Genomic DNA, 20,129 nt, shown 5'->3' on the forward strand with positions numbered 1-20,129 from the left:
GTCTCAGCTGGAGCCAGGCACACGGGAAGAGGTACTGAATGAGCCCGGCTGCTGCCTCCCTTCCCTTCGCAAACCAGGACCTCGGGAGCTACCCTAGGCTTGGGCCCTGATCTCAGCATGCATGGGGAAGGTAACTATGGGCTCAAAAGAAGAAAAAGAAGGATGTGGAAGTTATTAGAAGTGGAAGAGAGGTACGAGGGGAAGTGAGGAAGGGCTGGGTCCTGGGACAGGGCAGGAGGTATTAGCGTGTGGGTCTCGTCAGGGTACTTTGGTTTTTTTTTTAACATCGTTATTGGAGTATAATTGCTTTACAATGGTGTGTTAGTTTCTGCTTTATAACAAAGTGAATCAGTTATACATATACATATGTTCCCATCTCTCTTCCCTCTTGCGTCTCCCTCCCTCCCACCCTCCCTCCCACCCCTCTAGGTGGTCACAAAGTACCGAGCTGATCTCCCAGTGCTATGCGGCTGCTTCCCACTAGCTATCTGTTTTACGTTTGGTAGTGTATATATGTCCATGCCACTCTCTCACTTTGTCCCAGCTTACCCTTCCCCCTCCCCATATCCTCAAGTCCATTCTCTAGTAGGTCTGTGCCTTTATTCCCGTCTTACCCCTAGGTTCTTCAGGGCAGTTTTGAGGCAACACCGCCACCAAGGAAGTAAAGGGGCCAGTGCGGGCTTCCTCGGGCTCGGTCTACTCCCTCAGTGAGCTGCTGGTCCGACGTGGATTTGGGAAGCTGATGCACCAGTTCAGCTGCCTTGTCTGTCTTGCTCTCTCTCCACTGAGGGAGGGCTGACCCCAAGTAGCCATTAGCTTTCCTTCCTGTAGGATGTGGCCTTTTGAAAAAGGTGCTACGTATGCTGAAGGGAGGAGCGTGCACACCTATGGAGCCCACGGCAACCGCAAATAGTTCTCATGCTGGATCTCAGCGCTGAGTCTCACTTAGCCCTCATCACCCACTGAGTCAGGGGTCAAAGGAGGAGGAACGGAGGCTCGGGTATTCAACACCACCAGTGAGAAAGTTCTAGCGCCAGGACTTTGTGCCAGGTCTGCCAACTCTGTCATGTGCCTTTTCAAACACTCCCCCTTGAGTCAGTGTAATAACAGTTACACCTTTATTATGGACACAACTCCACGTGGGGCTGGCACCCACTGAGCCCCTAAGTGGATGGCCTGTGGTGGGCCAAGTGCTGCCCACGGCCCTTGCTTCTCTCTGCAGTTGGCATATATGCCTTACACAAAACCAGCTGCCTCACCTCAAGTGGTGCAGAAAACCCTTCCCCACCGCTGGTAACAGCTGACTTCACGCGGGCTGTGACTTCACACAGCACTTGATTTCAGTTTCGTATTCAATACAGCAGCAGCGGCACTGTGCCCCCGCTGGGGCGCTGGCTGCCTCACTCTGTCCTGCCTTGGCTGGGTCCCAGCTCAGGCCTGAGAGCAACTGGTGCTCTTGCCAGGGTGGAAACAGGGGCCTGGGCCGTGGCCCCAGCCTGGTGTGGCCTCCGGTTGCTCAACTGACTGAAGGCTCACAGACACCGGCTCCCAGTAGGCGAGATTCCTGAGAATCATAGCATCCTGGGAGGCAAGCCCCCAGCTCGGCAGACAGTGGTCTCACACCCCAAGGGATGGCATGCGGATAACAGGGCACATAACCGACTGTGCCCGGGTCACACTGTCTGTATACCACATTTTCTGGATTGTAAGAGGCTATCATTGTAGTAACAGATTTGAGGCAGAAAAACAAACAAGCAACAGTAGAGGTAGACATCAATTCTAAGACCAGCCTTGTAAGATTTAAAGGTGAAGAGAATAAAGGAAACCTTATACCTAGGAATTGGAATATGTCACACTGCGATTCTTAGGCTGTCCACGCCCCTCTGCACCGTGCCCTGTGGACAGGCCACAGCCCAAAGAAGGCTGTACCCGCGTTCAGACCACACAGGGTGAACTCACAGGCACCATCTCTCCACACCACAGCCATCCCAGCTGAGCCGTGGAGTGAGCATGTCACTCTGGATTAGTCACATAATAGCCAAGAGGCAGAGTTTGTTTAACACAGAACAGAAGAGCACGCACTTCCTTATCTTATAGGTACTCCAGCTCTGGAAATACTGGACATTCACACGTCCCTGCTCTCAGAGAAGTGAGAAAGGCCTCGCTGCCTGGCTTCTGCACCTCTCCACCTTTCCTATTCTTCTCCACTCCATGATCCACGCTGGGGTTGGGGGCTGGAAGTCTTGGGCTGCTGAGAATGTTGTGAGGCTCCTTTCCTTGTCACCACACAGGGGGGAAGCAAAGGTCTCTGGAGAAGAAACGAGTCTGCCTCCGAGGAGGCAGAGTGGGATGGAGGGAAAAGCCTGGCTCCAGGAAGATGCCAGAATGTTCCTAAGGAGGTCTGCACAGGCCCCAGGACTCCCAAAGGGGAGGCAAGCACATTCCTCGCAGATGTAACTGTTGTATACATCCCCCTGAGGCCAAAATTCATCTTTTATGCTGAGGGGAAGCAGAAGATGGTCGCTTCTTCTGCTCATTCCAAGGGCTTGGACCAGTTGTGACCCACTAGAAGAGGCCATTAAAAGTAGGAAGGCAGGGCTTCCCAGGTGGCACAGTGGTTGAGAGTCCGCCTGCTGATGCAAGGGACGCGGGTTCGTGCCCCGGTCCAGGAAGATCCCACATGCCGCGGAGCGGCTGGGCCCGTGAGCCATGGCCACCGAGCCTGCACGTCCGGAGCCTGTGCTCCGCAGCGGGAGAGGCCACAACAGTGAGAGGCCCGCGTACCACACACACACACACATACACACACACACACACACACACACACACACACACACACAAGTAGGAAGACAGAACCACTTCAGAAGCACTGTGGAGATTTCAACTCGGATGAGCCAATGTGCCACTGACAGATTTGAACCCAGAAAAACCAGGCGTCGCATCAGACTTCAGGCAAGGGAGTCAAAAGAACTCGAGCTAATATGACTGCATTTGTGCCACATAAAAGAAGATAAAAGTGCCTTCAACCATCTCACACTGGTGTAAACTATCTCCAACCAGTTTGGGCTGGTCACCATTGGACCAACCTGGCTAAGATAAGCTCCGACCGTTGTGACTAGCTTCAAAGTGGCCTTAACCCAATAGGTTTGCAGCACACCTGTTTCATCTGGCTCGTGCCATCTGGAGTGCTCTGAGGCAGTCCAGACTGTCTTGAATTACTTTAAACCAAAGAGGAGCAGCTGGCACCAGTTCAAGCCTGCTCAGAAGAGATCTGGCTGATGGCAGGAGGAAGGAGGGAAGAACAATGATTGATCAACTTCGCAGCATCAGCCCTGAGCTAGGGGCTTTACCCACATTTCCTCCTTTAATTTCAACGGCCCAGCGAGATGTGTATAATTAACCCTCATTTCCAGAGTAAAATAACATGCAGAAGATTTTGTGTCTATTAAGTGGTAGAGCTGGGATGTAAATCTCACAGTTCGTGGTTTCTATTTCAGTCTGCCTCCTCGTTCGTAACAGAGAAGACCCTTAGTAACAGGTAGAGATGGGGCTATAATTTGTGAGACTGAAGGGGCAAAAGGGAAAACTTTTAAAGCACCCGGGACTCCCTGGATGGGAAGCCGTCACGGGAGGCATCACCATCGTCGTCAGCGGGATTGTCACTCCTTGTGGACTGACGAGGAACAGCTGGATGGGGTTCCTGGCATGGGGCACAGCTCAGGGGCCGTTCGTTCTCCAAACCAAACTCACTTAAAATGCTTGTTGCCTGAGAAAGGCTACAGGGAAGCACACTTGTTATTTTGGGGTCAATTTCCAGGGACAGGGGTTATAGAATGTCTAGATGATCCATGCCTTCAAGGAGAGAGAGGACTGCACCAAGAATCAGAAAACGGGAGGGATTTTGCTCCTAATTGGAGACAGCACCTTGACCTTGCCTACCCGTTCCTGCCCAGGGCTCAGGAGATGGCTTCAGTGCTGACCCAGAATGGCCTTTGGTGTTGGGGTCAAGGTCATCTGAGTGACCACAAGGAGTGACCTTGCTGGTGAAGTCAGACCAAAATACACAATTCCTGGGACACTCATGTTCTTCCTTTGGTGATGCTTGGCTGTCAGAGTGTGAGTCCCTGCAAGTTCAGCAGCCTGTTAACCCACTGTGGTCATGCCTTCCTCTCCATAGGAACCTTGCAAGGCCTCAATCAAGACAGGCCCTAAACTTGGGCCCCGTGCTGTGCTTGCTTTGGAGTTGGTTGAGCCAGCTGTCTGCAGCTGGGCTACCCAATGGCTCTCCCTAGTCAAAACCTGTGCCCCTGAATAACCTTGAAGCAAGATCCCAGTGACAGAGTCAGGGGAGAAGAGAGAAAAAAACTTATCAGCCTCCCAGGAGGGACTCTGTCCCAGCAAACCCATGCGCCTTGGACACCACCATCCACTCAGGGTCAGACTCGCCTACTTTCACCTTGTATTGGGCTGCCAGACAAAACACAGGATGCCCAGGTAAATTTGAATTTCAGATAAACAACAAATAACTTTTTAGTATAAATCATTGTTTATCTGAAATTCAAATTTACCTGGGCATCCTGTATTTTTATTTGTGAAATCCGGCAACCCTAAGCTGGCATGATGGTCAGTTAGTTTATGGGTAGGCAAATTGATTAGTTTCTTTCTCTAGTTTAGCTGTTCACTTCAGTATTAAAATATTTTGTTTGTACTTTTAAGCCTTCAGGCTTGTACTTAGCATAGCTTTATGCATTCTGATGTCACAAGTGATATTCTTTTCATTCTTCCTTCTTTGTGTTTATTTTTCTAGGCTTTGACCACCTACCTTCAAGGAAGTCATCAAGCTTCCTGTTTTTCCTTTTCCACTAAAACCTATTTATGTTAAGTATTTTTTTCCTCATATCTCATTCCTTATTTTGTAGAGCCTTTTTGCAAGACTGTTGGGCAGACATGCAGGTATATCTGTGAAGAGCAGCTTGCCTCAGCTGGATGGCCCGGAATCCCGGAGCCAGGGTCAAGTGGGAATCGCTCGCTCAAGTCTGGATTTCTAGTGGTGGGGTCCCTGCCTCATCCAAGCCTAGCTCTTAATCTTCGGAAGATAGCTTTGTGTGTGTGTGCGCGTGCATGCGCGCGCGCGCGTGTGTGTGTAGGGGAGCGGGGAAGCTCACCTGCAGAGAGCAGAAGGCCTGGGTGAAGGGAGGCATCCGGACCAGGTAGGAGGCAACAATGATGGCCGAGGAGTAGTGAGTGCAGTAGTGGCACTGGACGGTCATGTCTCCTGCAATGAAAAGGACATGCCTGAGGTGGCATCCCCACCTGTGGGGCAGATGCGAGACAGGCAGGCTATCTCGAGAACAGCCAGCATGAGCCCTGCTTAAGAGAGCTCCTGGGCTTCCCTGGTGGCGCAGTGGTTGAGAATCCGCCTGCCGATGCAGGAGACACGGGTTCGTGCCCTGGTCCGGGAAGATCCCACGTGCCACGGAGCAACTAAGCCCGTGAGCTATGGCCGCTGAGCCTGCGCGTCCGGAGCCTGTGCTCCGCAACGGGAGAGGCCACAACAGTGAGAGGCCCGCATACCGCAAAAAAAAAAAAAAAAAAAAAAAAAAGAGAGCTCCTGCAGGCACTGGAGCCTAGGTGTTCTGCACAGAAATGTCAGTGTAATTTGGCCAACAGCCAAATTTTCACCAGGGGTGAAAAGCACATTCAAGACCCTCAGTTGCATTGGCCAAGCCCCCAGGGGTCTGCCCTCAGGAAGGCGGCAGAGCCAGGCTACGAGGAGGCTGTGCTGAGGATCCCTGGAGAGGCAGAGCTCTGCTCTTCTGACTCAGGGCACCTAGAGAGCCCTCAGGTGCCTACAGTCCCATCAGCAGCACTCTCTCCCGGCCTCTTTTAGAATAAAAGTCCCTGTGTGAGAAAGGGGGGCTTGTTAATGCAGGGACACCCCCAGATGAGTGAGATCTCAGGTATCCTCATTCCCACAGGGGCCTGGATGGCAGAGGCATAAACTTCCCCGTTTTGCTCCATCCAGGGTATGATGGAGCTGGGCTGAGGCAGAGACAGTGCTCTGGCCGGGCCATTCCAGCAGCGAATAATTGCGATGCTGCTACTCGTGGACTTCGTGCATGCTGTGTGTCCTCCGTCACACCCTCCCTGAGTCCACACAGCCACCCTATGAGTCAGAGCTATTCATTATCCCCATTTCACCAGTGAAGAAGCCAGAGCGAGTCAGAGACTCGCTTCCAAGGCCAGCGAGTGGCAGAGCTGGCTGGCGGCACAGCTCCTCCAAACGTCGGCTCGGCCATCTCGCCGCAGTGCCGCACCTAGCCCTCGGCCCTCCTGGTGCTGTGGGAGTTCTCTAAACCAGAGGTATTTGGGAGGTTTCTGGATGTACTTGTGCAAGGGCCCAAACTCAACGTGCGACTCCAATGCACACCCAGGGTAGTATGGGAGAGAATGGTACCAAAGTGGGCCCTGCCTGGGACACAGCTGGGGAGAGCTGATGCTCCTCTGGCCTGCCTCTCTGGGAAGGATCCAGCAGTGCCTGGTGGAGCCAGAGGAACAGCACCTGGAGTCAGGTGGGGGGGCCTGAGATGGGTCACGTAGGTTGAACTTTAGCCTCCGGAGGAGATAAGCAGGGCAAGGAGGGCCTGCCCACCCCTCCCACCTCCTCCCATCTCCCCCAACAAGTCTGAGTGCCAGCCCTGCACACAGTGGGGATCCTGGGCAGGCGCCAGGGGCCTCCAGGGTGGTGTGGGATGCAGAGGAGCTCCTCAGCCTGCTGAGAACCTGCTCACCAAAGGCAGGGCCTCGGGGCCGAGTGAGCCTTCGGAAATGTGCTGCCGCTGGTTCTTGATGTAAGCGTTCATGGTTCGTGGCTGGATGTTCCTTATTGTAGGAGTGCTATGTTTATTTCAAAGTGTTTGAGAAAACCAATACAGCGGGCATCAAATATATGATAGAAAAATTTCTCTTTAAAATACATCCATTGAAGTTTAAGAAGTGAATAGACCTGAAGAAAAACAGTAAGGCACTAAGAGGACAGCTAGCATGTGAAGGTGGCAAAAAATTGTAAAGGGGATGTGCAGATGAACAGCATTTGGGAACTAAGTTCTAGAGCCAGACAAATGCAGGATCTGCCATTTAGAGGCTATAACCTTGAGTGAGTTGCTTAAACTGAGTTCCAATTTCCTTCTCTTTAAAAAGGACCATTATGTGTATGAACGCTGGCTGGCCTGCACCTGGCATACAGAAAGTGCTGAATGGATGTCACTTCCTTGCCTTTGCCTGCCTCTGGGAATGGAGGTGTTAGCTCTTAGCACCATAGCTCTCAGTCCTGATTTCATGATGGAATCACCCAGGCTGCACCCCAAATCAGAATTTCTAGAGGTGAGGCCTGGACGCTTCCCAGGTGATTCTCACATGCAGCCAGGGTGCAGACCACTGAATTCGAGAGCTCTCTATCCAAACGTAATTGTCTGTAGGCTAGATGACACCCAAATCGTTATAAACTCTCACTGTAAGGCATTCAGATGAAGAGCACTGCAGAAAAAAAATCAAGCTGGGATCTACCCACCTTCAGTCTTCTCAACTTCTTTAAACCTCTGGATGAATTTCAGCTTCCTTTCCTTGGTCTGAGCCCCCATGGGCTTCGAAAGATCCCGGAAAGTCTTGGGATTCATCAAGTTCAACGTCTAGAAGGCAGATGTGCAACTGGAGTTAACTCCCCTAGACCCTCTTGTGCCCCAGCGAGACTGCCGGAGCCACGCTCTTTAGTTTTATGGTTCTCTTTATTGGTTCATTGCTGTTTGGTCTGACCCCCTCCTCTGGTGATTAGCAGGCCTGGTAGGGTTTTATGGCCCCACAACCAGTGATCCACAAAGACTTAATAAGGGAGAGATAGAAAATGAGAGGAGGGGAAGATTGAGTTCACACTGAACTGTTCCAAGTTGACCCAAATCAGAACATAACCACCAGTTACCCAAGAGACTTTCAAAAGAATTCCTGTTGTCAACGGACACTTGGCTGCTGCCCTCACAGAGCAGTCTGCTTCCATAGTTCAGGGTTCTTGCTTAGAATCACACTGATTTTCTAGGAATTTAGAAGCCATCCGTTTGGGGAGGAAATGAGAGCAAGGGCCTCGTGTTTCTGAAGGCGCACTGCCTTCCGGGTGATAAAAGCAGTAATGGTGACCTTTCCCCTACCCTTGGAATACACAACAGTGGAGCCCTGAAGAGTTTTCAGGGCTGGGTGTCCTTGGGGTTTGCATATCTTTATAGAAGGTGTTTCTTTACACCCTTCCTCCTTTCCACTAGCAGTGAATCACCACAGTTCTCCTGGGGAGGCAGGGTCTGCCACCAACCTTCACCTGCCACAGCCAGGTGCGGGCAGGAGTGAAGCGGGCACTCCTGAGACCCCTGTGAGTCATGGCACTGTGGAGACCCACACTCAGCTACAGCTGACTTTGCCAGGGCAGAATGGGGCTTCACAGTTGCCAGATCTCTGGATTTGCCAAAAGATATTGGAAAACCAGCTTTTTAGGATAAATCTCCCAATTTTTGAACACTGTTAAGTGATCGAAATTTTAATACAGGGTATGGGTTAAATAAAAGGGGCTGATGACCCACCACTTAGCAACATGTGAGTTGAAGCTGGGATAGGCAAGTTTCGTTTTTGAAATACCTGGGCCTCAGACGATCACTAGTTGCAATAAGAAGCAACATATGGCTGGTGAGAAAAGGTTTGCTGTGTTAAGTGCCTTAAGTGCAGATGGGAGCTCACAAAAAACTGAGGTCGCTTTTCCAAATTCTGGGGGTCAGCCATCTAAACAGCTCGAGGCAGGACTGGCGAGGCTGATCTGAACCAGGACCCAGACACCTCTGCCCTGTACATACACAGCCCAACACACCTCCTGATGGCCAGATCCTAGGTGGTCAGGACACTGCTCCATAGACTGCTCGACCCCCAGTGACGTCACCTCGGTCCAGCTGTGTCAGCTTTCCTGCTCCTCCCTCCCCTGCCTGCTGAGGTCCTGGGACAGAGGTCAGGACAGCAGATGATCTGGTGTTGCCACTGACCTCCCTTATGGCTACATGCCCCAGTCTAGATCCGGGATGATGTCCACATACCATCATTTCAGTTACTGAAGTCAGGTTACGGGCGAGGAGTTTGTTCTCGCTGGGTCTGTGTATCTCTGTCTCTCTCTTGCGCTCTCCTCTTCTCTCTCACCCTCCCTCCCTCTCTCTCTCTCTACATGTTGGTTCTAGGAACACATTTCATGGCCCTCTTCACTTGATGGACCAGTGTTGGTCCATGGCAGTATCTCAGCAGATGAGTATCTCTTGCCTTCATGGTAGCAAGTGAGCCAGGAAGTCCTTGGGGGCGCATGTTAACTACTGTCCTAGTCATGTGGATCATCCCCCAAGTGGGGCTGGGACAGGAAACCAGGCAGCCAGACTCCAAAGGCCTCTTCCCAGGTGACGGGCTGAGACCAGAGCAGCCCTCAGACCCAGGTGGACTGAACCGTGTCTCAGAGGCCCTGTGTGGCTTCGGGTGCTTTGGTCATCAGGGTCAGAAAGCCACAGGACACTGCATAGCATCCACGTGAACACGTACCTGCGAGGTATAGTCAGCCAGGACCCAGGGAAACACTGGATACTGCATGTAGTCGTTGTAGGTCCTCCCAGCCAGGGTGTTGAGGTGCATGAGATACTCGAAATTGCTCATGTCCCTTTTCTGCAGAAGAGTCAAAGAGGGGATAAACCCAACACAGCTGGCCTCCTCCTGAGGGCCACGGGGGTCTAACTCCCAGGCTTGCACAGGAAACCCTCATCGTGTAGGTGGGAGCAGGCAGTGTGCACCTGTGCCATTCCCCGTGCACCCTGTGCTTGGAACTGGCCCGACTTGGGGAGGCCACGCTAATTCCAATATGAGCTGAAGCAAATTTAGTCAGGAAGCAAAGTCAGCCAGAAAACAAAACAAAACAAAACAAAAACCTCAGCAGTCTAAGCCAAGGCTAAAGCATTCTTTTGTGTCAACTGTTGGGTGATACTCAAGAGCTGATTAAAATAATAGCACAAATGCTGGGTACACTTACTGCTGACCTCTTTATGATTGAAAACATAAGCTGAGGGGACTTTGCAGTCCTGGGAAAGAGGCCCTCTCCAGCAGGCTGAATGATCTGTCTTCCTCTGGGGCTTCAGGAACTCTCTTTCTCCTGACCGTGTGTGTTTGGATAACGCTCACTCTTGGGGCCCTCTGCTTAAAGATGTCACAGGTGGAGACAGGGATTGCATTTGGGAAAAATTCATCAAGGCCAACTGGTGAACGAGCAGCCAGTGTAGCCATCATCTCTGATGGGACCTGCATGCTGCGGTCTCTCCTTTCCTTGGCCTGATCCTTGGGAAAGGATTTTGGACCTGAGTGACCAAGAGTTACTTTCCTGTTGCTATGTGATCTGTAAGGCTAGCTCTCTTGGGGTCCTTTCCTTCCACTGAGAACCCAAGGATGAATGTTAGCTCATCCAGTCTGGGAGCCACGTGTGACTTCCCAGGACAAGAAGTGAATGCTGTGCCTTCCTGAGTTGTGTGTTCATTTATACACATACACCTTCATTGATGGAGCATGTGTGTGTGTGTGTGTGTGTGTGTGTGTGTGTGTGTGTATACAGGGTTTGTGTACACACACACACACACACTCTCTCTCTCTCTCTCTCTCACTCCCCAGCTCTGACTCAAGAATCGCCTTCAATCAATGAAATGTTTTCAGGGAAATATTTGGGACATTTTAACAAATTAAAAAAACAAGATCCTGGGTCGCCCCTGGTGGTCCAGTGGTTAAGACTCCATCTTCCAATGCTGGGGGTGCTGGTTTGATTCCTGGTCGGGGAACTAAGGTCCCACACGCCATGTGGTGTGGCCGAGAAAAATAAAGAATAAAATGAAAACAAAACAAAACAAAAAACAAAAACAAGATCCCTCCTGATCCATCCACATGCTTTCTCTCTTCATCCTGGGGGCCTGAGCTATTTGCTGATTTGCATTCCCAGAGGGTTTCCTCCACCCAGAGTCCTCTGAGGGGTCACCGTACCTGCCATTTCTGCAGCATGGTCCTGTCGGAGCCGGGGTATCTCCTGTGGGATAGGAAATGATGCGGGTGACCAAATATCTCAAGGCATGAATGGGGGAAGAGGTGGAACTTTCTGGGGCATTGTGGTGCCAGGGCACCCAGGAGAATCACAGACTTCCCAGGGCAGCAAGATTATTTCCCAAGCTCTCCCTGCCCCCTCGCTGCCCTACTGAAGGCTGGGTTCTTGCCATCCCTGTCGCTCTCATGCAATGCCAGAATGTGCTGCTGCCTTAGGCGTGGCCCCGAGAAGTCCCAGGGCTGTGCACAACATGCATGTGAATACATGTCACATGTGAATATATGTGTGTGGTTAAGAAAGGCAAACAATATGGAAGGTCATGAAATATAAAATAATAGTCTACAAACCACTGCTCCCACTCAGGAAGTATCCCCAGTTAATCTCCAGAAGAGTTTTAGCCCTAATACCAGTCTATATGCTCAAGCAGTTTTTAAACAAATGTTTTTGGTACATGGGATCATCTTATCTGCGCGGGTCTCCTCCCTGCTTCCCTGGCCTGACGGCACGGTGGAGGCGACCCACATTGCCCTATGGCCGCAACAGCAGAACACCCTCGTACAGATGGATGGGAACTTGTGGGAGCCTCCCCCGTGCTGGGCTTTGTCCTCACAAATGATGTTTCTGTGATCATCTTCGGACATAAATCTCTGTGATTTATGAGACTTACATCTCATGCTGATTTCATGCCTTGAATCTTTGCGAATATAACCATGAGATACACTTCTGGCAATGGTACTACTAGGTTAGAAACTATGAGAATCTTCAAGTGTGCTACATATTGCCAAACTGTCCTCTTAAGAGGCTGTACAGATTTGTTTCCACAAATACAATTAAGAAACACAATTCAAACCAAAGAAACACCATTTTTGACCCATGTGGTAGGGGAGAATGTAAAAGTGTAACAGGATGCAGTTCTGGGGAGGGCGTGGGAAGGAACCTTCTCCATGTGAAATGCCCCTTCCGCTCAGCAGGAATTTGTAGGGTCCAGTTCCTCGGCCTCTGAAGTCACTTGGTTCCTTTTCTAGCTGTGTTTCCTTTCCCCCTCTGTCTCCCTGAGACTCTCCTACTCCCCAAATCAGGTTCTTGTTCAGGCTGTTCCACTGAACCAAACCAAGTTCTGCCTCTCTCCAGCCATGCCCTCTGCCTCAGTCCTGCTCAGGAACCCACAGACCCCGCCCCCACATGCATCCCATGGGGATGTTCCACGCATGGGGACTGCACCAGGGTGCTTCAGGCATTCATGTGGACAAGGCCCGGCTGCCCGAGTACCCCAGGAGGGGCAGCGACTCTTCATCTTCCCGTCACAGCACTGCTGTCACATCATCTGTTCCGGGCTCCCCACCCTTCCTCATTCAATATTTTCCTTGGCAGACTTCCCATAAACAGAAAGCAACTCCCTGGCTGGGATTCACCTCTTCCCCCCAACAGAGAAATCATCCTTTGGGGCCATTTTATTCAGGCAGACGGTAACAACAAACAGGCAAAAACATGGTCACATTTAATGCATTAGCTTGCAAAGGCTCAAGTGAAGATTTGGCTTTCCCACCCTGTCTGTGAGCCTGCCATTACCCCAGTTCCAGAAGGCAGATGCTTTGAAGGTTGTAAATGAGGACAGAGCCCAGGCTGGAGACAGCAAAGTTGACCACCTCGGAAAAGAATGTGTTCTGAGCCTTCCTGAGGATGTGGGGCTGAGCTACAAGGATGTGGAGTTGGTATGGCAAAGCCTGTGAATCTTGCTACTTTATTTTAGAAATCTGACAGTGGAAGGGGAATAGGGGAGCAAAATGTGTCTGTTAAGATCCAGGAAACGGGAGAGCCTCTGTTTTTCTTTTTCATAAAGAGTTCTAGAATTTTATCTGTGGTCTTTTGTGACACTGCCACCCGGTGGAATGGTGTGCGTAAGATAAAGGCAACTTACCGTCCCACTGCTCATTTCATCAGCTATGAGCTCCAAGGAAGATCTATCATTTCACTACCATCAGAAAAAGACGCCATTACCACCATCCAGACACCTCACCACAGGTGAGTTCTCTTTGAAAAAAATTTTTTAAAAAATTCATGTTCATCTGAAGGCAATTACAGAACTCTTGGAATGGTTTATGTGAATTTTGTAAATATCTGGTGATTAAAGTATTTAAGAGTTGATACACTGCACTATTCCATTATTACAGTGTTAATTTTATATTAAACAAGGTGCCAGAGATGGCTCTTGGCTTTCTAAAGCCCTTCCAAGGTCCAAGGGAGGCAGCGTGGGAAAGAGCACTGGTTTGGAGTCACTAGAACGTGGGTTCAAATCCTGCCCCCACCACTTGACTGCTCTGAACTACTGTTACCTCATCCTTCAAACATGGCTGACCCAGGAGTGCTGGTGAGCAAGTGTAACCACGGGTCTGGAACAGGCTAGTGTGGACACAGGGCTCCCTCAATGGGCATAATTCTAGTTGATGTTGACACTATCCTAGAGCAGCGTTGATTTTTTTTTTACTCTGGGAGGAAGAAGAGTGTGGTGTAAAAGTGAAGACTTGCTTCTGGTCAAGACCTGCTTTGTTCTACCAGTACCACTCTGTAAGATCTTAGAATAACTGTGCCACCTGTGAATCAGATCTCCTGCTCTGTCAACTCAGGGTTTGCCATGGAGTCTATGGGGCAAGAGTCCAGGTCCTTGGGCAACCAGGGATGGTGTGGAGAAGAATGGAAGAGTTCAAAGTCACTGAGGACTAGGTAGGTCACTCTGTCTAACCTGAAGATGGCCTAGCACAGTGGGCCCACAGAGGACATCTTACCAACCTCACTCCCATCCCAAGACTGGTATCTAAACTCCTCTGGATGACTTCCAAAGATGGGGCACTATCTTCAAGCTGAACTTTGTGTGTGGTCAACCGCTAGGCTGGGTTCAAATTCTTCCCTATTTTGAGAGGTGATTTTTATCTGCGCTGCTTCGCTTTAAATCACATCTATGTCCTTGAACACCTAGAAGTGGTTTGAAGTGTGAATGCTGCCGTCACGTGGCCTTGGGGCATTTCCTACTCCTACTTCAGTGCCCATGGCTTGCCTCATGTCTTGCCTTTGACTCTGCCCCTTTGGTCCAGCTCCACCTGACTGACACCTCCACTCTACCCTGAGCCTGTCTCCCACAGTGAGCCGGGGCATAGCCCAGGAACTCACATCTTCCCTAGGGAGCCTGGCAGAGAAGCCTAACAGGGGCCTTCAGAGGGTGGGCTAGCCCAGGCCAAAAGGCTCTCTGCCAAGGGACTCATCTGGCTGGAGGCTGCACCCTCTCAGCCCAGGAAGGGATGGGAGATCTGCCCATCCTCCTCCTCCTCACCTCTGGGACTAGCAGGCTATGGCTAGTCCTTAGGCACTAAGACAGTAACCTCACAAACATTCAGGGAGGGCCCACAGGGAAACTGGGCCTCCTGAACTAAAGTGGACATATTTTAAAAGCCTGATGGCTCTCCAAATTCTCCTGTGTCTTTTTTATTTGCAAAACAGTTATGAGGCCATGGTGAAATGGGTTAGTGAGTAACTAAGAGGTGACCACAAGGAGAAGAAAATTCACTCATCTTGGCAAACTAGAAATGTGTCTACTAATGGTTTGTGCTGTGCCTCAAGACAGGGAAAGTACTGGCCAGCATCTTACCCTGCCTCTTGCCTGGGTGTTGCTCTGGAGGAGCATTCTGGGGAAGCAGTCTGTGGAGTGGGCAGAGTTTTCCACAAGGAGCCAAGAGACAGGTAATAGAAACACACTCCCTCTCCTTTTTCCCTCCTCAGAAGCAAATTTGGGTTTAGCCTAGTTTTCAGATCTAGACTGTAGGTCAATAGAAATCCATTAATAGACAGGCATTCTTGCAGTTCAGAGATTTCCTCCTGAATTAACAGGATATTGACCTTCTATAATATTTCTATTATAACTTCCTGTCTTTATTTCTTTAACATGTAGACATTTTGCATAAAAACAATAATAATAATTGTCTAATGCATTAGAAACTGCAAAGACTTTTTGTCAATTGTCTAATTTTCACAAAGACTCAGTGAGATAGCCATGATCTCCATCTTCAGATGTGGAAATGGAGGTGGCGTAAGAACTAGGGAAGTTCATGAGGGTTTGCTAAAGCCTGGTGCAGGCACCCATGAAACCCCAGCACACTGAACTGTGCAGAGCGCTTGCTGGACCACACCTTGACCCCGGGCCCTGACTCTGAAGACAAGTGCACAAAAGCAAATTAATAAAATGACAACAAAAATCTTTGTTCTGGCTGGATTAGATGGCGGTTACCTAACAAATTGGTAACTTGTGTATATTTGGAGTCAGAAATAAACATAAGCAAAATTACCTAATTATTATTGCACAACCATGCCATAAACCTGATGCTGTCAATGCATGAAAAGTCTGGAAGTTTATATAACATAAAGTTACCTCTAGATGCTGAAACTGAATGGCTTTAATTTTTATAAGGTTTTACGTATCTGTATTTTAAAATGTATTTATCTAAACAAGTGGGACCTAATCAAACTTACAAGCTTTTGCACAGCAAAGGAAACCATGAACAAAACGAAAAGACAACCTACGGAATGGGAGAAAGTATTTGCAAACGATACAATCAAGGGCTTAATTTCCAAAATAGACAAGCAGCTCATACAACTCAACAACAAAAAAACAAACAACCCAATGGAAAAATGGGCAGAAGACCTAAATAGACATTTCTCCAAAAAAGAAATACGGATGGCCAATAGGCACATGAAGAGATGCTCAACATTGCTAATTATTAGAGAAATGCAAATCAAAACTACAGTGAGGACCCACCTCACACCAGTCAGAATGGCCATCATTAAAAAGTCTACAAATAACAAATGCTGGAGAGGGTGTGGAGAAAAGGGAATCCTCTTACACTGTTGGTGGGAATGTAAATTGGTCCAGCCACTATGGAAAACAGTATGGAGGTTCCTCAAAAAACTAAAAATAGAGTTGCCATATGATCCAGCAATCCCACTCCTGGGCATATACCCAGACAAAATCATAATTCAAAAAGATACATGTATCCCTATGCTCATAGCAGCACTATTTACAATAGCCAAGACAGGGAAACTAAATGTCTACTGACAGATGAATGGATAAAGAAGATGTAGTATATACATACAATGGAATATTACTCAGCCATCAAAAAGGATGAAATAATGCCATTTGCAGCAACATGGATGGAACTACATATTATCATACTAAGCGAAGGGAGTCAGAAAGAGAAAGACAAATACCATATGATATCACTTATATGGGGAATCTAAAATACGGTCCAAATCAACATATCTACAAAACAGAAACAGACTCACAGATATAGACAGCAGAGTTGTGGTTGCCAAAGTGGAGGGGGGCAGGGAAGAGAAGGACTGGGAGTGTGGAGTTAGCGAGGCAAACTATTATATATAGTATGGATAAACAACAAAGTCATACTGTATAGCACAGGAAACTATATTTAATAGTCTATGACAAACCATAATGGAAAAAAATATGAAAAAGAATATATATATGTATAACTGAATCACTTTGCTGTACAGAAGAAATTAACACATTTTAAATCAACTATACTTCAATAAAATTTTTTAAAATTAAAAAAAAATTTTTTAATGTATTTTTCTTGTGTATTTTCTCCCTTAAAGTACTGATTTAATTTTGCTTATTTGTGTTTTGTGATTTTCAGATTACTTATTTTCTAATTTAAATTATGTGCTTGTAGAATATTCTAATTAGAAGTGCACTAAGTTGTAGGAGTTCAGGTAACTTTTAATTTTCTAGTTATTTTCATTTGCTCATTATGTTAAATCCATTTATTGTCTAAATTAAATGATCTATTTTCTTTCATTTTGGATTAAATAGGATGGTGGTGGTGTTCATGTATTTTAAAAATTTTATAGTTAACTATATTTCTAATTTAATGATTTATTATATATTTATTTTTTAATTTAAACTTTTTCATTTTGCTTTTTTGTACTTGCCAAAATTTTCATTGCTTGGGTTAATTTTGCATTTCAAATTATTTATTTGCTAATTATTTAATTTATTTTTAAAATTCAACCTGGGTAATACAATTTAGAGTGTTTTTATATTTTTGTTTCTATATATGCATTTTCTAATTGTTCTACAATGTTATTTTATTATTTGCAAAATAATTTTAACATTTATCCTTTTTGCCAAATTTCTCAATTTCTGGGAATTTAATTTAAAGGAAAAGAAACTGAACAAAAAGACGATAAATGCCCAGATATTTTCCTTGCAGCCTTATTCATGATAGTGCCAAATTGGAAACAATAGGAAAAGCAAAGTCCACCAGATTCAGTATTGCACATTCATTCAAAATGTCGAGTTTAGAAACTACATACTAGCATTGAATGGCATAATATTAAATAAGAAAAATCATTATTGAATGTCTGATTTTTATGAGCATTATAGTCATTCTGATCTAATCATGGGAAAAGGGTGTAAAGAAAACTGCAAGAAATAATTAAATTCAAATAAATAGATAAAAGACAGCCCTCTCATAAACCAAAGAGCAGAAAGAAATACTGGGGCAAATTACAAGGAAGTCGAATGATATTTCATGGGACTCAATGCTACAGAAGTTAAGATATTTGTCCCTTCAAAGAGGCAAACATGGTTCTTTCCCCTCTGTTAGCAACGTCTACTTCTGGAGGTCGCCATGGAAAGCAGCCGTCCTGGTACTGTAAGCCCCAGGGCACTGCCTGGGGAAGCCAGGAAGAAGCCCACTGCAAGCCCCAGGGACCCCAGACCAGACCCTGTCCTGGAGAGCCTTTCGGCACTGTGTTCTCTCACCTTGCAGGCTGGTGTCAAGATTATGCTAATTAACGCCAGGTCCCAGGTCTCTTGTTGCCTGGTGACAAAGTTTCACAGTTGAGGAGGAAGAACTGGGCAGAACAGGGTAAGTTTTCCTCTGGTTGCATTTATTTTACTTTAACTCTGCCAAACTACAACCTCTTCAAACTCTTTTTCTCTCCTCTTTTTCAGTAAGCAACTTTGGAAATGCCTGTTCTCCTGGTGTGCTTTATTTACAAACCCCAGACACCAGCTAATTCATTACGTAGGAGAGGAGGAAGATGGCCCCGAGCCCCAAGCAGGAAGGGCGGCTAGCTGGGGACCCAGCTGGGCGTTCTCCAGTGCCTGGGCCGTGGACAAGCTTGGGAGGTTGGCGTGGGACTCTGTGGGGCTTTGGGGTCACGCTTTATGATCTTTCCAAAGACTCAGTCTCCTTGAACGTTGTTGCCTGCTCCACAAGCAGGTGGAGACTATTGTTTGAACTGCTTCCTCACCCACCCAGTTATCCCTTTAAGGAAACTGCAGTGCTCTTTCAGTTAGGAGGCTGCAGCCTGTGAAGGTAACCTCAGCAGACCTCACTTAATTTCTGCTGACTGTGCTGGGGTTTGGAGCACAGTCTGTCTTTTGAGAAGTCTAGAGGCAAACATTCCTATGAGTGATCCTGAACACTGGAACCCACGAACAAATGGCTGAGTCCTAGGCTGGGCTAGGCCTTGTAAGGAGGGATTCTTCATGGAACACACTAGAATACACGCCTCACATCTCTATTTCCACAACAGGCAAAGGTAGGTGCCCCTACTTTGAGTCTTTGTGACTTTGGACAAGCTACTTGGCCTCTCTGAGCCTCAGGCACCTTATCTGTCCAGTGGAGATGAAAATCAATGAACAGATCAGGCAGGTGTAAGAATTATTTACAGTATCTTTAAAATGCCTGGCCCAGAGTGGGTGGTCAGTATAATCCATACACGCAGTCTGAAGGCAGGAACCTAATTTAAATGTGTTAAATTGATTTGCAAACCGTCTGGCACATAGTAGGTTCTCAATACACTTACAAACCGTATGGCTGATATGTGAACCAAGTGCTGATGACCAGCTCTCCTGTGAAGCAATGGGGAGTCAGAAAGGTCAGGAAACATGTGCTAAGTCATACAACTAGGGAGGGACACAGCTCTGACTGGTCTTCAAGCTGGGGTGACTCTGGGCTTGAGCCTCAGCCTGGAGGGGGAAGGGAGGAGCTGAGGCTGCCCCTGTCCGCTCTTCAGTGTGCCTGAGCCCTACTGTTGTCTAGAGACAGACCTTTAAGGCCTGGTGCTTGGTGGCGCCAGCTTCCTCTTGGGGCTCCAAGGGTCTCCCACTGTTGCCCACCACTCTTTGCTTGGCAATGCTGATGAAAGGGGAGGACTTCATGCTCTTTCCCTCTGTCCATCATCTGGGTGGGTCTTCATCAAAGCTAGGTGGTATTTCCTGGTCCCTGGTACTCTTAGAGCATGAGGCGTGCAGCTGAACCACGCCCCTCCAAGTGGGCATGATGGGCTACCCAGCTGCACCAACCATCACCAGCTTTCAGCTCATGGCCAGTTGGATTCATCGCCGATTTTCAATTTTCAAGCTCTCTACCTGTCTCACATAATAGAACTCATCTCAACCCCCAGAGCCGGGTGTGATAACACACGTGCCTTCTTCTCAGTGAGGGATGAGCCTTAAGGATGGGGCTCAACCTGGGCTGCTATGAACATTCCCACAGGATCTAGCTCAGTTTAGGGTAGTGTCTGGAAAACATGAGTCAGGAGCTTCCTTGTTGGCCCATAGAGCCAAATTTATTACAGGACGTTGTCAAGTCAAACTTTCATGGATAAGCCAAATGGCAATTAAGCCCACAGACAAGGGCTGGCTCTGCTTGACTAGCATGTGACTTCGGCAAGGGATGTGTTCTGGGGCTTGGTGCGTTACCTGTTAAGTGGGGTGGATGAATTAAATGAGATAATGCACGTAACGTATTGTACCTTCCATAAAGTCTTCTGTCTTCATCTTCTACCCTCTCCTTGCTGTCCCTGCTCCAGCCACCTCCGCATCTCCTTTTTCTCCCCACTGTTAGGACTTTGCACTTGGTATGCCCCTTTCTGGGGGTGTTCTTCCCCAAATCTTCCCACATGGCCTCTTAGT

General features: G+C 48.1%; 1 protein-coding gene across 1 annotated transcript in view; it reads right to left on the reverse strand.

The window, feature by feature from the left end:
• The window catches only part of WDFY4 (WDFY family member 4), a 275,410-nt gene that overhangs the window by 27,218 nt on the left and 228,063 nt on the right, over positions 1–20,129 (reverse strand). Inside the window, exons 48-51 of the mRNA XM_067025200.1 lie at positions 11,083–11,125; positions 9,610–9,729; positions 7,571–7,688; positions 5,166–5,275 (exon numbers count right to left, since the gene is read on the reverse strand). Coding sequence (XP_066881301.1) covers positions 5,166–5,275; positions 7,571–7,688; positions 9,610–9,729; positions 11,083–11,125 — 391 coding nt within the window. The remainder of the gene's footprint in view (positions 1–5,165; positions 5,276–7,570; positions 7,689–9,609; positions 9,730–11,082; positions 11,126–20,129) is intronic.

The sequence above is a fragment of the Kogia breviceps genome, chromosome 2, assembly GCF_026419965.1.
Source record: "Kogia breviceps isolate mKogBre1 chromosome 2, mKogBre1 haplotype 1, whole genome shotgun sequence".
NCBI lineage: Eukaryota > Metazoa > Chordata > Mammalia > Artiodactyla > Physeteridae > Kogia > Kogia breviceps.